Below are 18,236 nucleotides of genomic sequence, written 5' to 3'. Positions count from 1 at the left end.
GGGGAGTGACTCCTTCACTGCAAGAGAGATTTGTTCTTGCTTCCTTGTGCAGCTGAAGTCTTGTCGACCCCAGAGAATGCACAGTCGGGGGAATGTTGCAGTTACTGGAGGAGCCCGGGAAACAATGTTGCAAAGGGAGGTCGTCTTGGGAGTTGCAGTCTTGCGGGTTCCTGAAGTGTTCAGTTGCGGTTCCAGTGTCCTGGAGCAGAGGTAAACAATACAGAGGAGTCCTGATGGAGTCATGCATGTCGAATCTGGGGACCCACCCGCAAGGGAGTCCCCAAATAGCCCTAAAGGGGAGTTTGGTCACCTTTCATGGTGAACACCCATTATTAGGGGTCTCTGACATCACCTGCCTGACCTGGCCACTCAGATGCTCCCGTGGGCCTCTGCCCATCTTGGTTTCAAGGTGGCAGAATCGAGAGGCCACCTGGAGTAACTCTGGGCACCACCCTTGTGGTGGTGATGGACAGGGGAGTGGTCATTCCCCTTGTGCAGTTACGCCCAAGAGCAGGGAACGGGGGTCCCTGAGCTGGTGCACACCGGTTAATGCAAAGAGGGCACGAAATGTGCCCTTGAAAGCATACTGATGGCTTGGGGAGGCTACCCCTCCCCAAGCGTTGTCACACCTTTTTCTAAGGGAGAGGGTGCTGCCTCCCCTCTCCCACAGGAAATCCTTTGTTATGCCTGAGCTGGTCAAGCAGCAGGAGGACAGAAACCTGTCTGAAGGGCTGCAGCACCGCAGGCTGCCTGGAAAACCCTGGCAGTTTGGTAGGAGCATTACTGGGGGGGTCCTCTAAGGAGCCCCCAGAGTGCATGGAATCATGCAACCAATACTGGCAACAGTATTAGAGGTATGATTCTGACATGTTTGATGCCATACATGCCAAGGGTTGGAGTTACCATTATGTAGCTGGGCACAGGTAGTGAGTGACCTGTGTCCATTACACAGGAAAAATGGCCTCCCCACACTTACGAAGTCCAGTGTAATGGAACTAGAGTTCATAGGGGAACCTTTGCACATGCAGTGGTGCCATCACACACACAGACCTGCACTCTTCCCTTTGGGCTGAAAGTGCCCCACCATAGGGGTGACTAACATTGACCTGATATAGTGACCTGTGGTGAAAGGGTGCATGCACCTCTTTATGCAGGCTTCAATGGCTGGCCGGCAGACACATTTTGCGTGGACTCCCATGGGTGGCATAATACATGCTGCAGCCCATGGGGGACCCTTGGTGTCCCAATCCCCTGGGTACCTACGTGCCATATTCTAGGGACTTACAAGGTGATACCAGTATGCCAGTTTGCGGAGTGCACAAAGGTCCAGGTTAACCCAACTTGGAGGAAGAGAGCACAAATCACTGGGGTCCTGGTTGCAGGATCCCAGTGAAAACGGTCTAAGCACACTGGTAGCAGGCAATAAGTGGGGGTAACCATGCCAAAAAGAGGGTACTTTTCTACACGTGGGGCAATTTATTTTCTGCATTTGATTGCTTGGGGGCAATTAGGGTGGTTAGATTGCTTTCTAGGGGAGCCTCTGAGATGCACTCAGAATTGTTTTTACCCGGAGAGGGGTATTTATGTAATTCTATGAAGTGCTTTACCCCAAGCTCACGGAGTGCAGCTCTGGATAAGAAGTAAATGGATTGGTAGGTTCCAGCTATGTCTGACAGATTTGGAGTAGGATAGAGTGCTCACTATTATTCTTGAAAGAAGCAGCAGTGTCAATTTCAAGCTCCATCTATGAAAATCTCAATAGGGCATAAGGCATGCCAGCATTTATCCATAGGATCTGTCCACAACACTGACATCTGCCTTAGATGCAGTGCTGAGAAAGAGGATTTGATACATATGGTGTGGAAATGTTCGATGGTGGCCATATTCTGAAAGTACAAGTAGACAAAACTGAAATAAACATGTTTGACATCACAAGTAGGTAAATGTGGAAATGCGTGTTAGAGCTTCACGGATACTCGCAAAAAAGCTATGGTGTTCACCATAATTCTATTTCATTTTTTTTTTTACCATTCGTCCAACCCTCCCTCACAGTTCCAGTACTGCTTCTGTAGGTGTGACAGTTACCTAAAAGAATGTACACTTTGCAGAACCGACATTATCTCAGGTAGCTTTTATTCATACAGAATTTACCATCAACATAACCTGGACTACCAGGCAGACAGCAGAACATGAGTAGCATCACGTAAAAAAAACAAATACAAAATGTAATATAAATTTAATCATGTAGTATTGTTTTGCTATTGGCGTTTTGTATAACAATTTCTAACCTCTTCAAGGCTCAAAGGGCTTTCTGAATGGTTGAATACGTACCTACTCTGATATGTACAATTGATAGACGGTGTTTTTAAATAACTCTGTGGGGACACTTCCGATGATGTTCTCAAGGCTTTTAAATGTGATCTAGTCTTGTTGAAGCAAACGTGTAGCAGAGCTTAAACTTGGCATGAAGCTGCGAGCTGTGTGAGGAAGATTATGGTACCTGCTTATACCTATCATAAATACTTTACCAAATTGACATCTTCTGGCAACTGGGCATGTTGAAATTAAAAACCGGGCTGGATCTATTAAGCATCAGTCAGAGTGGTTCTGAAGATAACCACAGACCACCCTAGTGGGGTGCTTAATTCAGAACTAATAAACATTCTACCAAATAATGATAGATGCCAACGTAGTGGATTTTGCTGGTGACACCAAGAAGCAATGACCGAGAACCCAACATTCTCCAAATGATACCTGTAAGGAAATGCTTTCTTGGCATGCTTACCCCCTAACTTTTTGCCTTTGGTATCAAACTTCTCAGCACAAGAAATGCACACTGATGCCAGTGTGCAATTTATTGTAACATAAACCCAGAGGGCATCTTAGAGATGCCCCCTAAATACATAACCGACTTCTAGTGTAGGCTGACCAGTTCCTGCCAGCCTGCCACACACCAAACATGTTGCTGGCCACATGGGGAGAGTGCCTTTGTCATTCTGTGGCAAGGAACAAAGCCTGTACTGGGTGGATGTGCTTCTCACCTCCCCCTGCAGGAACTGTAACACCTGGTGGTGAGCCTCAAAGGCTCACCCCCTTTGTTACAGCGCCCCAGGGCATCCCAGCTAGTGGAGCTGTCCGCCCCTCCGGCCCCTGCCCCGTACTTTTGGTGGCAAGGCTGGAGGAGATAATGAGAAAAACAAGGAGGAGTCACCCACCAAGCAGGACAGCCCCTAAAGTGCCCTGAGCTGAGGTGACCCCAGCCTTGAGAAAACCTCCATCTTGAGTTTGGAGGAGTCCCCCAATAGGATTAGGGATGTGCCCCCCTCCCCACAGGGAGGAGGCACAAAGAGGGTGTAGCCACCCTCAAGGACAGTAGCCATTGGCTACTTCCCTCCCAGACCTAAACACACCCCTAAATTCAGTATTTAGGGGCTCCCCAGATCCCAGGAAATCAGATTCCTGCAACCTGAAGAAAGAAGGACTGCTGACCTACAAGCCTGCAGAGAGGGAGGAAGTTGACAACTGATTTGGCCTCTGCCCTACCGGTTGTCTCCAACTTCAAAAACCTGCTCCAGCGACGCATCCGACAGGGACCAGCGACCTCTGAAGCCTCAGAGGACTGCCCTGTACTACAGGACCAAGAAACTCCTGTGAACCGCGGCCCTGTTTAAAACCAGCTACTTCTTTGCAACAAAGAAGCAACTTTCAAAGACTTCACGTTTCCTGCCGGAAGCGTGAGACTTCACACACTGCACCAGACGCCCCCGGCTAGACGTGCAGAAAACCAACACCTCAGGGAGGGCTCCCCGGCGACTGCGAGCCCGTGAGTAACCAGAGATGACCCTGAGCCCCCACAGCGACACCTGCAGAAAGAATCCAGAGGCCCCCCCCCCCCGACCGGGACTGCCTGTAACAAGGGACCCGATGCCTGGAACCAACACATCACCGCAGCCCCCAGGGCCTGAAGGGACCGAACCTCAGTGCAGGAACGACCCCCAGGCGACTCTCTGCCTAGCCCAGGTGGTGGCTGTGCCGAGAAGCCCCCCCCCCCCCCCCCCCCCCCCCCAATGCCTGCCTGCAATGCTAGAGTGACCCACGGGTCCTTCCATTGTTTTCAATCTAAAACCCAACACATGCTTTGCACACTGCACCCGGCTGCCCCAGTGCCGCTGAGGGTGTACTTTGTGTGCCTTCTCGTGTGTCCCCCGGTGCTCTACAAAACCCTCCTGGTCTGCCCCCTGAGGTCGCAAGTACTTACTGCTGGCAGACTGGAACCGGAGCACCCCTGTTCCCCATAGGCACCTATGTGTTTTGGGCACCTCTTTGACCTCTGCACCTGACCGGCCCTGAGCTGCTGGTGTGGTAACTTTGGGGTTGCCTTGAACCCCCAATGGTGGGCTGCCTATGCCCCAAACGTGAGACTTGTAAGTGTTTTACTTACCTCCAAAACTAACCTTTACTTACCTCCCCCAGGAACTGTTGATGTTTGTACTCTGTCCACTTTGAAAATAGATACTTTAGGTACTTTGAATGAAAGCAATATCACATACATTCTTTGTAAAACTGGCAATAAGCTAAGTGAAGTACCTTACATTTAAAGTATTAACTGTAAATCCTGAACCTGTGGTTCTTAAAATAAACTAAGAAAATATATTTTTCAATATAAAAACCTATTTGCCTGGAGTAAGTCTTTGAGTGTGTGTTACTCATTTATTGCCTCTGTGTGTACAACAAATGCTTAACACTACCCTCTGATAAGCCTACTGCTCGACCACACTACCACAAAATAGAGCATTAGAATTATCTACTTTTGCCACTATCTTAGCTCTAAGGGGAACCCTTGGACTCTGTGCACACTATTTCTTACTTTGAAATAGTATATACAGAGCCAACTTCCTACAATACCACTGTAATGTTTCTAAGAGTCCACAGTATAACAGAGCAGGGGAATCCAAATATGTCCACAAGATACCAAAAACCTGCTCTGGTTGATTCACATTGAATCAGAGATAGGGATGCTAAAGTATCCATAAGGCACCACTGTAGTGAGTCGGTGGAGGGCCACTCAGTAGCAGACATGAGGAATCCAAAGATTTCCACAAGGAACAACAGTGTAGTGGATCTATGGACTCCACCCAGAAGCTGATCTGGAAAGCCAAATAATAAATGCAAACACCACAATACTTAAGCGATAGTGAGGAATGCTTATTTTGACCTCAAAGCAGCTTGCTCACCTGAATTGCTTTCCTTTCTTTGCAGTTTGGCTATATTGTGATAGTGACAGCTCCATCACATTTAAATGTATGGTCACAATGGCCTGCTCATAAAATAATAAATTCCTAAGGGATGAGGGTGTGATCTTCTTTTAACATCATCTTTTCTTTGACAGGTGCGGGATTCTGCTCAATCCTTCCTTACTGTACATGTGCCACTCTACGTTTCTTACATATACGTGACCGCACCAAGAGGTTGGGCTTCCCTGGAGCATCACACAGAGATGGAGTTTTCTTTTTTCTACGATACTGTTCTTTGGCGGACAGGTATGTCTGTTATATTTGTAATTGTTAATTTTGCACCAAGTTCCATTATAACTGTACTGTTGTTGATATTAGCCTTCTGTGGTGTGGAACTGAAGTACACCTGTAAAGCATTGGTAATTGTGGGACCGTGCTTGTGGGGAAATGCCTCTTTTTGTGCATTCACTTCCAGGGTCTTTCAACTTTGAGTGCACGGAGGCCTGCTAATAAGACCTCAGTGCCGTGACCCTAAAGTGTTTGTCCAATTGGCTATACCCAATTGGAAATGGCTGACTTACCTGTAAGTCTCTAGTAAATGGTACTCTGGTACTCAGGGCTTGCAGCACTGATTGTGCCACCCTGTAGGTCCCCCAAGTAAAACAAGTCCCCCAGTCCATCACTGTAGGCTGGTAGAGCAGTTGTACACTACTAACTCGCCTTTGCAATCGAAAGCAATAGCCACCTCTATCCTAGGTATTGCGTGTAAGTCACTCCTCTAGCAGGCCTACTGAGCCTTAAAGGCAGGTTGCAACATATGACCCAGGCAGTCCTGTCAGTAAAAAAAGCAAAACTGGCGTATTACTGTGGAAAGGCTTGGTTGCCCATTTGGCAAGTACAGGTTTACACACTGACCCCTCAGCTGTGCTGACTCCTGAATGGTGTGACCAAAGTAGGCACTCAGAGGTATCAACCAACTCATTACATAAAGCCCGGCTTTTATCTCAAGTGAAAATTAATGTAACGTGTTGCAGTGTGCAGCTTTGGCAAAGCTCTAACTTTGTTTGATTTAAGGGCACACATGGAGCCTGCTCCACAAGACATCCTTCTGCTCTCCTGGATAGATGAGAGATGTGCTAACGACTCTCAGGAATAATAACAAAACGGGATTGCAGGCCAGGGACCCTCCTGCAGGAAGCAACTTGAGTGTTAGCCCCAAAAGGCAGGCTTCAAAGGTGAAGCCACCTTTGAAGGCTGATGCATAGCACCAGGGGAAGGGCTGCTCCATTGTTGAGGTAGACAGGCTAGCAAGGGAGGCAGAGAAGGGAAACTCATTACCAAACTCTGTTCACCAGGGATGTATAGCCCTGAGGTAGCCACATCCAGATGTTAAGGGAGGTCTGTATACCAAGAGAGGGATCTTGCCATCTTGTAAGTGGGCAGAAAGGTGCAGCCTGGGATAGCCAGATGCCACACATGGCGTGGTCACCAGGTGGAAGGGAACCTGGTAGCCCTTTGGCTACCTACCGCATCATGCACTGAGGGCACTTTCCGAGCATAAAAGTGGGCACCCCAGACACCCAGACCTCGACTGACCTGGAAGGACTGCCCTGCTGCACCAATGGATCTGCAAAGAGAGGTTGCACCAACGATGAGTGCACCTGCTGCAGCTAGTGGCTAGCGCAGAGATGGACTGTGCCTGCCTTGTGCTGCTTGTGGGGCCCTGTCTCCAGAGCCCAGTCAAGCCAAATGAACTCAAAGAGCCACTTGACTGGCCTCCTCTTTACAGCACAGGGACACAACAGTTGAAGAAGCCTGCTGGGGCAAGTTGGTAGACCAACATTTTCAAGTGGATACCATTTCCACCGTGCAGCACCGAGGACCAAGACCCGATGCACAGAGCTTCACCTGAGTTGGCGGAGCCCGGGAGTACTGTCAGTCACTGGGTCCGTCAGAATGAAAGTTACCAACCCAGGAAGGTTTGGCCTGTGACTGTGATGACTGTCGACTGGTGGTCCAGTGGCTACTAGACTTCAGCCAGACTGAAGAGGACTTTGTGGAACGTCGACCCTGCAACCAGGACCTACTTACCACTTTCGTGGACTAAAAAATCCCTGCAGGAAGACTTCCCATCAACCGCACTGCATCCTTAGAGCATCTTAAGCATCCTTCATCCCTTGCATCAGGACCACTGAAGGGGAGTCCATTGAGGACTGCTCACCCCGTGAAGTTAACTGTTCTTGAGGACTATGTTGGTCCCTCTGACTAGCTCCCTGCTGGAGATGGGCGCCCAACTGCCTTGACGCGCATTAAAATTTTCTTTGAGAAAGTTTCCAAGTGTCCAATTCCTTGACTTTGCCAAGGCTTGTTGGCGGTTGAGTGAAATTGTGCTGATTATTATTGCTTGTAAGATTCATATATTCTGAACCCTCTAGTGAATCTTTTCCATTCTATTGTCTACAATTGTAGGGAAATGCCTTCCTTGGCATTGTTACTCCCTAACTTTTTGCCTTTTGTTGATGCTAGTTACGATTAAAAATGTGCTGGGATCTTGCTAACAAGTCCCAGCACCAGTGTTCTTTCCCTAAACTGTACCTTTGTTCCCACAATTGGCACAGCCCTGGCACACAGATAAGTCCCTTGTAAACGGTACCTCTGGTACCAAGGGCCCTGCTGCCAGGGAAGGTCTCTAAGGGCTGCAGCATGTCTTATGCCACCCTGGGGACCTCTCACTCAGCATATGCACACTGCCTCATAGCTTGTATGTGCTGGTGGGGAGACAATGACTAAGTCGACATGGCACTCCCCTCAGGGTGCCATGCCCACATCCGACTGCTTGTGGCATAGGTAAGTCACCCCTCTAGCAGGCCTTACAGCTCTAAGGCAGGGTGCACTATACCACAGGTGAGGGCATAGATGCATGAGCACTATGCCCCTACAGTGTCTAAGCAAAACCTTAGACATTGTAAGTGCAGGGCAGCCATAAAGAGTATATGGTAGCCTCTATCTAGCCTTGTTACTCCCACTTTTGGCCTGTTTATGAGTATATGTCAGGGTGTTTTTACTGTCTCACTGGGATCCTGCTAGCCAGGGCCCAATGCTCATAGTGAAAACCCTATGTTGTCAGTATGTTTGTGTCACTGGGATCCTGCTAGCCAGGACCCCAGTGCTCATAGGTTTGTGGCCTTTATGTGTTCCCTGTGTGGTGCCTAACTGTATCACCGAGGCTCTGCTAACCAGAACCTCAGTGTTTATGCTCTCTCTGCCTTTAAAATTGTCACTGCAGGATAGTGACACATTTGACCAATTCTGATTGGCACACTGGAACACCCTTATAATTCCCTAGTATATGGAACCTAGGTACTCAGGGTATTGGGGTTCCAGGAGATCCCTATGGGCTGCAGCATTTCTTCTGCCACCCATAGGGAGATCTGACAATTCTTACACAGGCCTGCCACTGCAGCCTGAGGGAAATAACATCCACGTTACTTCACAGCCATTTACCACTGCACTTGAGTAACTTATAAGTCACCTATATGTCTAACCTTCACCTGGTGAAGGTTGGGTGCTAAGTTACTTAGTGTGTGGGCACCCTGGCACTAGCCAAGGTGCCCCCACATTGTTCAGGGCAAATTCCCTGGACTTTGTGAATGCGGGTCACCATTACACATGTGCACTACATATAGGTCAACACCTATATGTAGCGTCACAATGGTAACTCCGAACATGGCCATGTAACATGTCTAGGATCATGGAATTGTCATCCCAATACCATTCTGGTATTGGGGGGGACAATTCCATGCATCCCCGGGTCTCCAGCATAGAGCCCGGATACTGCCAAACTAACTTTCCAGGGTTTTCTCTGCAGCTACTGCTGCTGCCAACCCTCAGACAGGTTTCTGCCACCCTGGGGCCTGGGCAGCCCAGTCCCAGGAAGGCAGAACAAAGGATTTCCTCTGAGAGAGGGTGTTACACCCTCTCCCTTTGGAAATAGGTGTGAAGGGCCTGGAAGGAGTAGCCTCTCCTGGCCTCTGGAAATGCTTTGAAGGGCACAGATGGTGCCCTCCTTGCATAAGCCAGTCTACACTGGTTCAGGGATACCCCTAGCCCTGCTCTGATGCAAAACTGGACAAAGGAAAGGGGAGTGACCACTCCCCTGACCAGCACCTCCCAGGGGAAGTGCCCAGAGCTCCTTCAGTGTGTCCCAGACCTCTGCCATGTTGGATGCAGAAGTGTGAGGGCACAATGGACAGCTCTTAGTGGCCAGTGCCAGCAGGTGACATCAGAGACCCCTCCCGATAGGTGCTTACCTTTCTCTGTAGCCAATCCTCCTCTGTGGCCTATTTAGGGTCTCTCCTGTGGGTATCTCATCAGATAAGGAATGCAAGAGCTCACCAGAGTTCCTCTGCACTTCCCTCTTCGATTTCTGCCAAGGATCGACCGCTGACTGCTCCAGGACGCCTGCAAAACCGCAACAAAGTAGCAAGAAGACTACCAGCAACATTGTAGCGCCTCATCCTGCCGGCTTGCTCGACTGTTTCCTGGTGATACATGCTCTGAGGGCTGTCTGCCTTCACCCTGCACTGGAAGCCAAGAAGAAATCTCCTGTGGGTCGACGGAATCTTCCCCCTGCAAACGCAGGCACCAAACTTCTGCATCACCGGTCCTCTGGGTCCCCTCTCATCCTGACGAGCTTTGTCCCTGGAACACAGGAGCTGGATCCAAGTGTCCCCGACAGTCCAGTGGCTCTTCTGTTCAAATTTGGTGGGAGGTGAGGTAAGTCCTTGCCTCCCCACGCCAGACAGTAATCCTGTGTACTGCGTAAACTGCAGCTGCTCGGCCTTCTGTGCACTTTTGCAAGACTTCCTTTGTGCACAGCTTAGCCCAGGTCCCCAGCACTCCGTCCTGCATTGCCCAACTCGCTGAGTTGGACTCCGACGTCGTAGGACCCTCCTTTGTTGCTCTGAGTCGACCGTCGTCCTCAGATTTTCTTAGTGCCTGTTCAGGTGCTTCAGCGGGTGCTACCTGCTTCTGCGTGGGCTCTCTGTGTTGCTGAGCGCCCCCTCTGTCTCCTCCTCCAAAGGGCGACCTCCTGGTCCTTCCTGGGCCCTGGCAGGCCCCAAAATCCTCAACCGCGACTCTTGCAGCTAACAAGGCTTGTTTGCGGTCTTCCTGTGTGGAAACAACTCTGCATCCTCCAGCACGCCGTGGGACATCTTCTGACCAAAGGAAAAGTTTCTGGCACCTTCCGTTTTTGCAGAATCTTCTGCTTTTTCCACCCGGAGGCAGTCCTTTTGCACCTTCATCCGGGGGTTTAGTGGGCTCCTGACCCCCCACCTCCCCCCTAGACACCTGCGTGACTGTTGGACTTGGCCCCCTTCTTTTACAGGTCCAGGAATCCGTCTTCAGTGCTTTGCAGTCAGTGGTTGCCTTTGCAGAATCTCCTATCACGACTTTAGTTTGTTTTTGGGGTAGTAGGGTAACTTTACTCCTACTTTTCAGTGTCTTTGGGTGGGGTATCTTGGACACCCTTAGTGTTTTCTTACACTCCCAGCGACCCTCTACACACTACTCTAGGCCTGGGGTCCCTTCGGGGTTTGCATTCCACTTTTGGAGTATATGGTTTGTGTTGCCCCTAGGCCTATTTTCTCCTGTTGCATTCTATTGTGTTCTACAGTGTTTGCACTACTTTTCTAACTGTTTACTTACCTGATTTGGTTTGTGTGTATATATTTTGTGTATATTACTTACCTCCTAAGGGAGTATAGCCTCTGAGATACTTTTGGCATAGTGTCACTGAAATAAAGTACCTTTATTTTTAGTAACTCGGAGTATTGTGTTTCTTATGATATAGTGCTAAGTGATATAAGTTGTTTAGTAGGAGCTTTGCATGTCTCCTAGTTAGGCCTAAGCTGCTCTGCTATAGCTACCTCTATCAGCCTAAGCTGGTAGAACACCTCTAATCTACTAATAAGGGATAACTGGACCTGGCACAAGGTGTAAGTACCACAAGGTACCCACTATAAGCCAGGCCAGCCTCCTACAGTCTGGGAGTCTGTCAATTACGAACTCCTCAGTTCCAGAATGGCTACACTGAAATCTGGGAAGTTTGGTATCAAACTTCTCAGCACAGTAAATGCACACTGATGCCAGTGTGGGGTTTATTATAAAATACACCCAGAGGGCATCTTAGAGATACCCCCTGAATACCAGTCCGACTCCTAGTGCTAGTCTGACCAGTTTCTGCCAGTCTGCCACAACCAGACGATTTTCTGGCCACATGGCGTGAGTGCCTTTGTCACTCTTTGGCCAGGAAGAAAGCCTGTACTGTTTGGAGGTACCTCTCAACTCCCCCTGCAGGAACCGTAACACCTGGCAGTGAGCCTCAAAGGCTGATGCCTTTTGTTGCAGCACCCCAGGGCATCCCAGCTAGTGGAGATGCCTGCCCCCTCCGAACACAGACCCCACTTTTGGCAGCAAGTCTAGAGGAGATAATGAGAAAAACAAGGAGGAGTCACCAACCAGTCAGAACAGCCCCTAAGGTGCCCTGAGCTGGAGTGACCCCTGCCTTAAGAAATCCTCCATCTTGGTTTTGGAGGATTCCCCCAATAGGAATAGGGATGTGCCCCCTCCCCTCAGGGAGCAGGCACCCTCCAGGACAGTAGCCATTGACAGACCTAAACACACCCCTTAATTGAGTATTTAGGGGCGACCCTAATCAGATTCCTGCAACCTGAAGATAGGAGGACTGCTGACCTGAAAGCCCAGCAGAGATGCCGAAGGCAACAACTGACTTGGCCCCAGCCCTACCGGCCTGTCTCCAGACTCAAAGAACCTGCACAGCGACTCATCCAGCGGGACCAGTGACCTCAGAGGACTGACCTGCACCTAAAGGACCAAGAACCTCCCGAGGACAGCTGCTCTGTCCAGAAACAACAACAAAGGAAGCAACTTTAAAGAGACTCTAACTTCCCGCCAGAAGCGTGAGTCTTCGCACTCTGTACCCGACGCCCCCGGCTTGAGTTCAGGACAACCAACACTACAGAGAGGACCCCCAGGCGACTCCAACGACGTGGATACCCTGAGTTTACCTCCCTGCACCCCCACAGCGCCGCCTGTAGAGAGGATCCAGAGGCTCACCCTGACAGCGACTACCTGGTAACAAAGGAAGCAGACGCCTGGACCTAGCACTGCACCCGCAGCCCCCAGGACCGAGAGGAACCACCTACCAGTGCAGGAGTGACCAGCAGGCCGCCCACATCCTAGCCCAGTCGGTGGCTGGCCCTAGAAGCCCCCCTGTGCCCTGCCTGCATCGCTAGAGTGACCCCCGGGTCCCTCCATTGTTTTCAACGACAGACCCGACACCTACTTTGCATACGGCACCCGTCAGCCCCTGTGCCGCTAAGGGTGTGCCAGTGTGTCTTTCTCTCCCCCCCTCCGCGCTCTACAAAACCCCCCGGTCTGCTCCCCAAGGACGCAGTTACTTACATGCTAGCAGACTGGAGCCAGTGCACCCCTGTTCTCCCTAGGTGCCTGTTATTTGGGCCCTCCTTTTGACCTCAGCACCTGACCGGCCCTGTGTTGCTGGTGCAGTGGCTCTGAGGTTGCCTTGAACCCCCAACAGTGGGCTGCCTATGCCCAGGAGATTGAACTTGTAAGTGCTTTACTTACCTCCCCCAGGAACTGACATTTTATGCCAAAACTATGTATGCTATTGTTTTTAATTAAAGTTCCATACTTATCTGTGTGAACTAGCTTACAATTCATGTACTTACCTAAATTCTGAATCTTGTGGTTCTGAAATAAATTAAGAAATTATATTTTTCTATATAAAAAGTCTATTGGCCTGGAGTTAAGTCCTTGAGTGTGTGTTCTCACTTATTGCCAGTGTGTGTACAAGTGCTTAACACAACCCTCTGATAAGCCTAATGCTCGACCACACTACCACAAAATAGAGCATTAGTATTATCTAATTTTACCACTATCAGCCTTCAAGGGGAACCCTTGGACTCTGTGCACACTATCTCTGTTTGAGATGGTATATACAGAGCCAACTTCCTACAACAACCTTTTAAAAATATGGTCTATTTTTATAAATTGGTGTTGGATTTGAGTGTTGTTATTCGTCTTCAATTGATTGGGTCTTGTTAAATGCTTTACACTTGTTCCTATGTGTAAGACTTGCTGCTCAGTTCCACAGCTACTGAGAGTTGAGCTGAGGGTTTTCCAGACAAAACCTACTCGACCTAAAGTGGTTAAGTGTATTACACATTGAGTTTTCACAACCACACCATACAACACACCCGGTTTCCTCACAGTGGTCATTGCAGTGAGAATTTTTTGCACAAGCAAATCCCCTAAAATATTGGCTACTAACCATAGGCTTCTGATGGATACTTCTAACCACAGATTCCCTACCTTTAGAATATCCTCAGGTGCCAGACTGAATCCAAAAACTTTTACAAAGCAATGTTCCCCCATGCCAGTAAGTGGCACCATGTAGCTTTGCAGCAGCTTTGTTCTGTCTGGCAGTAAGTGAAGGAGCAGTTTATAAGTTCCACCTCTTCACATTGACGTCATTGCCTTTCTTTTTGCACCTTCAAATGCAAAGTCCCTTTTTCTCATTGGTTTGACAATATTTTTTCTTACGAATTCCCCAATCTCTGTTTAAGGCAACCAGATCTTCTACACCTACAGCATTTAAACCTTGACAGGACTTGCATATGTTATGCCTTTGGTGTTTAGAATCAGGGCATGATTCCAAGTTGATTGAGAAATGTGCCCTTATGAATCCGAAAGCGGTCTGTTAACATGAAGAGAAGCTATTCTTTGCCGAACACTGGAAGAAATCATTTAAGTCCCACTTGGTTTGAAGTCAAGAGCGTGGTGTCACTCTTGAGGTTGCTTCTGTGACAGGTGCTTCTAGTTGAAGACTAAATCGAAGGCACAGAGTAAATGCAAGAAGAGGAAGCAGTACTCAGACCCATCCCGATACTCTTTCTCTAGAGAAGTCAAACGGGTCAGTGTACCACCCAGTCTTGCTCCTGATTCACCGAAGAGTTGATTCCACAATTGGTCCAGAAGTATCCTGAGTTCCCTACGTCATAGTTGACAACGCAACAAATCAATGACTTTAGGGAGACCATATTGCCCATTTTTGTCATTCTTATGGTTTTGCGTTCGGGCTCCAAGGATCTGCATTGACCCCTTGTCCTCACCGGGTCCGTTCTTGGCATTGTGAGAAAGTACCTTCTTTCTTGGCATGTTACCCCCAATTTCTGCCTGTCAGTTTTTTTACTGTCTCACTGGGATCCTGCTAGTCAGGACCCCAGTGCTCATAGTTTGTAAAGTATGTGTTGTCGGTATGCTTGGCTGTGTCACTGGAGTTCTGCTAACCAGAACTCCAGTGCTTATGCTCGGTCTGTGTGCCAAATTTGTCTCTGTAGTTTAATGACTCCATATTCCAATTCTGATTGGCACACTGGACCCCCCCCCCTCCTCCCCCCCTTTTATAAGTCCCTAGTATATGGTACCTAGGTACCCAGGGCATTGGGATTCCAGGAGATCCTTATGTGCTGCAGCATTTCTTTTGCCACCCATAAGGAGCTTATACAAACCTTTCTTCAGGGCTGCCACTGCAGCCTGAGTGAAATAGTGCACACACTATTTCACAGCCATTTTTCACTGTACCAGGTAACTTAGAAGTCACCTATATGTCTAAACTTCATTTATTGAAGGCTAGGTGCAAAGTTACGGTGGAAGAGGGCACCCTTACACTAGCAAAGGTGCCCCCACGGTGTCCAGGGCCAATTCCCCTGACTTTGTGAGTGCGGAGACACCGTTAAGTGTGCGCTACATATATGTCAATACATATATGTAGCTTCACAATGGTAACTCAGAATATAGCCATGTGAGGTGTCTACGTTTGTGAATTGAACCCTCAATCCAAATCTGGTATTGGGGGCGAATCCCATGCACCCTGGGGGGCTCCACCATGGACCCCCAGTACTGCCAAACCAGCTCTCTGAGGTTTCCACTGCAACCCCAGCTGCTGCCACCTCACAGACAGGTTTCTGCCCTCCTGGGGATTGAGCAGCTCAATCCCAGGAAGGCAGAACAATGCATTTCCTTTGGGGGAAAAGACCAGGGGGGTTTTGTAGAGCACTGTGGGGGACACTCACACGCCCACAAAACACACCCTCAGCGGCACAGGGGCGGCCGGATGCAGTAGTCAAAGTAGGCATTGGGTTTGCTATTGAAAGCAATGGAGGGACCCGAGGATCGCTTAGGCGATGCAGGCAGGGTACAGGTGGGCTTCTTGGGCCAGCCACCGACTGGGCTAGGATGAGGGCCGCCTGCTGGTCACTCCTGCACTGGTTGGTGGTTCCTCTAGGTCCTAGGGGGTGCGGGTGCAGTGCTTGGTCCAGGCTTCGGATTGCTTGTTACCAGGCAGTCGCAGTCGGGGGAAGCCTCTGGATCCTCTCTGCAGGTGTCGCTGTTGGGGTGCAGGGAGGTCGACTCAAGTGTCCACGTTGTTTTAGTCGCCTGGGAGTTCTCTCTGCGGTGTTGGTTCTCCGGAACTCGAGCCGGGGGCGTCTGGTGCAGTGTGTGAAGTCTCACACTTCCGGCGGAAAGTGAGAGTGCTTTGAAAGATGCTTTAAAGTTGCAAAGTTGTTGCAGTTTCTGAACAGTGCCGCTGTTCTCTGGAGTTTCTTGGTCCTTTGGGTGCAGGGCAGTCCTCAGAGGTCGCTGGTCCCGCTGGATGCGTTGTTGTGCAGGTCCTTTGAGTCTGGAGACAGGCCGGTAGGGCTTGGGCCAAGTCAGTTGTTGTCTCCGTCATCTCTGCAGGGCTTTCAGGTCAGCAGTCCTTCTTGTTATAGTTTGCAGGAATCTGATTTCCTGGGTTTAGGGTCACCCTTAAATACTAAATTTAGGGGTGTGTTTAGGTCAGGAGGGCAGTAGCCAATGGCTACTGTCCTGGAGGGTGGCTACACCCTCTTTTTGCCTCCTCTCAGAGGGGAGGAGGGCACATCCCTATTACTATTGGGGGAATTCTCCGAACTCAAGATGGAGGATTTCTAAAGGTAGGGGTCACCTCAGCTCAGGGCACCTTAGGGTCTGTCCTGACTGGTGGATGACTCCTCCTTGTTTTCATCATTATCTCCCCCAGCCTTGCTGCCACAAGAGGGGGCAGTGGCCGGAGGGGTGGGCATCTCCACTAGCTGGGATATCTTGGGGTGCTGTAACAAAAGGCATGAGCCTTTGAGGCTCACCGCCAGGTGTTACTGTTCCTGCAGGGGGAGGTGAGAAGCATCTCCACCCAGTACAGGCTTTGTTTCTGGCCACAGAGTGACAAAGGCACTCACCCCATGTGGCCAGAAACTCGTCTGGTTGTTGCAGGCTGGCAGAAACTGGCCAGCCTAGCTTTAGGAGTCAGACTGGTATTTAGGGGCCATCTCTAAGATGCCCTCCTGGTGTATTTTACAATAAATTCCACACTGGCATCAGTGTGCATTTATTGTGCTGAGACGTTTGATACCAAACTTCCCAGATTTCAGTGTAGCCATTATGGAACTCTGGAGTTCATAACTGACAGACTCCGAGACCATATACTCTTTATGGCTACCCTGCACTTACAATGTCTAAGGTTTTGCTTAGGCACTGTAGGGGCATAGTGCTCATGCATCTATGCCCTCACCTGTGGTATAGTGCACCACAGGTGAGGGCATAGATGCATGAGCACTATGCCGGAGGAGGCCCGTGCTATCGTCTCCCAAGCTGTCACCGATGGGAGAGATGCGGGAAAGTTCACTATTCGATGTGGGCTGGAAATGACCGTCTCTCTGGGTAGATCGGTTGCGCCTTGACGCACTATGACCAGTTACAAACATCTGGTTTCTCTGGGGATGTCCAACAGACTCTGATGGCTCCCGTCTCTTTGGAGACCAGGCGGACTCGGCACTGGAGAGGTTTAAGGAGTCCCGGGCTAAGGCTCGGTCCCTTGGCCTTTCCACTGGCCCTCATCCCCAACAAGTCTGCCTTTTGCCCCTTTCGTGGCCACGGAGGGGCTCCGTGTCGCGTCCTTTTCCCAGCCACTGTGCCACCCTTGCTGTTCAGCCGCTGCATGGCCGGGGACGCGGAATCCCATGTGGTCATGGGACAGGGAACCAGAGGTCTGCCCAGTCCACCCCTGCCCCACTGCAGCCTCCAAACCCTCCTAGTCCGTCCCCTCACTCTGGTCCAGTTGGTGGCAGGATTCGCTATCACCTGCGCCTCAGAGTCCATCACTACGGACAGGTGGGTTTTGCATATCGTTCAAAGGGGCTACTCCCTTCCCTTTTGAGTCTGCCCCACCAGCCATGCCTCTATCCTTCAGCTGTATACCTGAGGATTATCTGACACTTCTCAGCCAGGAAGTTGAGGCTCTCTTGGCCAAGGGAGCCAGAGAGAGGATCTCTGCACGAGAAGTAGGTTGTGGTTGTTATTCCCGCTACTTTCTGGTGCCCAAAAAAGACAAGGGCTTACGTCCTATACTAGACCTTTGGACCCTCAATCTCTTCTTAAAGAAGGAGATATTCCAAATGCTCACCCTGGCTCACTTCTGGTCTTCCTTGGACCAGGAGACTGGATGGTAGCGTTAGACTTGCAGGATGCTTATTTCCATATTCCCATCCTGTAGGAAAGTACCATCTTTCTTGGCATGTTACACCCAATTTTACATGTAAGTCAGTATGTTTTTGCCAGTCTCACTGGGATCCTGCTAGCCAGGACCCCAGTGCTCATAGTTTATGGCCTAAATGTGTATGGCTGTGTATTGCCTAACTGTGTCACTGAGGCTCTGCTAATCAGAACCTCAGTGCTTATGCTCTCCCTGCCTTTAAATTTGTCACCGTAGGCTAGTGAACACTTTTACCAATTTCAGTTGGCATACTGGAACACCCTTATAATTCCCTAGTATATTGTACCTAGGTACCCAGGGTATTGGGGTTCCAAAAGATCCAT

At 49.7% G+C, this 18,236-nt stretch overlaps 1 protein-coding gene across 1 annotated transcript in view; it reads left to right on the top strand.

The window, feature by feature from the left end:
• The window catches only part of FRAS1 (Fraser extracellular matrix complex subunit 1), a 1,443,020-nt gene that overhangs the window by 1,166,692 nt on the left and 258,092 nt on the right, over positions 1–18,236 (top strand). The window contains exon 18 of the mRNA XM_069205798.1: positions 5,390–5,540. Coding sequence (XP_069061899.1) covers positions 5,390–5,540 — 151 coding nt within the window. The remainder of the gene's footprint in view (positions 1–5,389; positions 5,541–18,236) is intronic.

The sequence above is a fragment of the Pleurodeles waltl genome, chromosome 1_2, assembly GCF_031143425.1.
Source record: "Pleurodeles waltl isolate 20211129_DDA chromosome 1_2, aPleWal1.hap1.20221129, whole genome shotgun sequence".
In the NCBI taxonomy this organism is placed as follows: domain Eukaryota; kingdom Metazoa; phylum Chordata; class Amphibia; order Caudata; family Salamandridae; genus Pleurodeles; species Pleurodeles waltl.
This window is presented reverse-complemented; position numbering and strand designations above follow the sequence as displayed.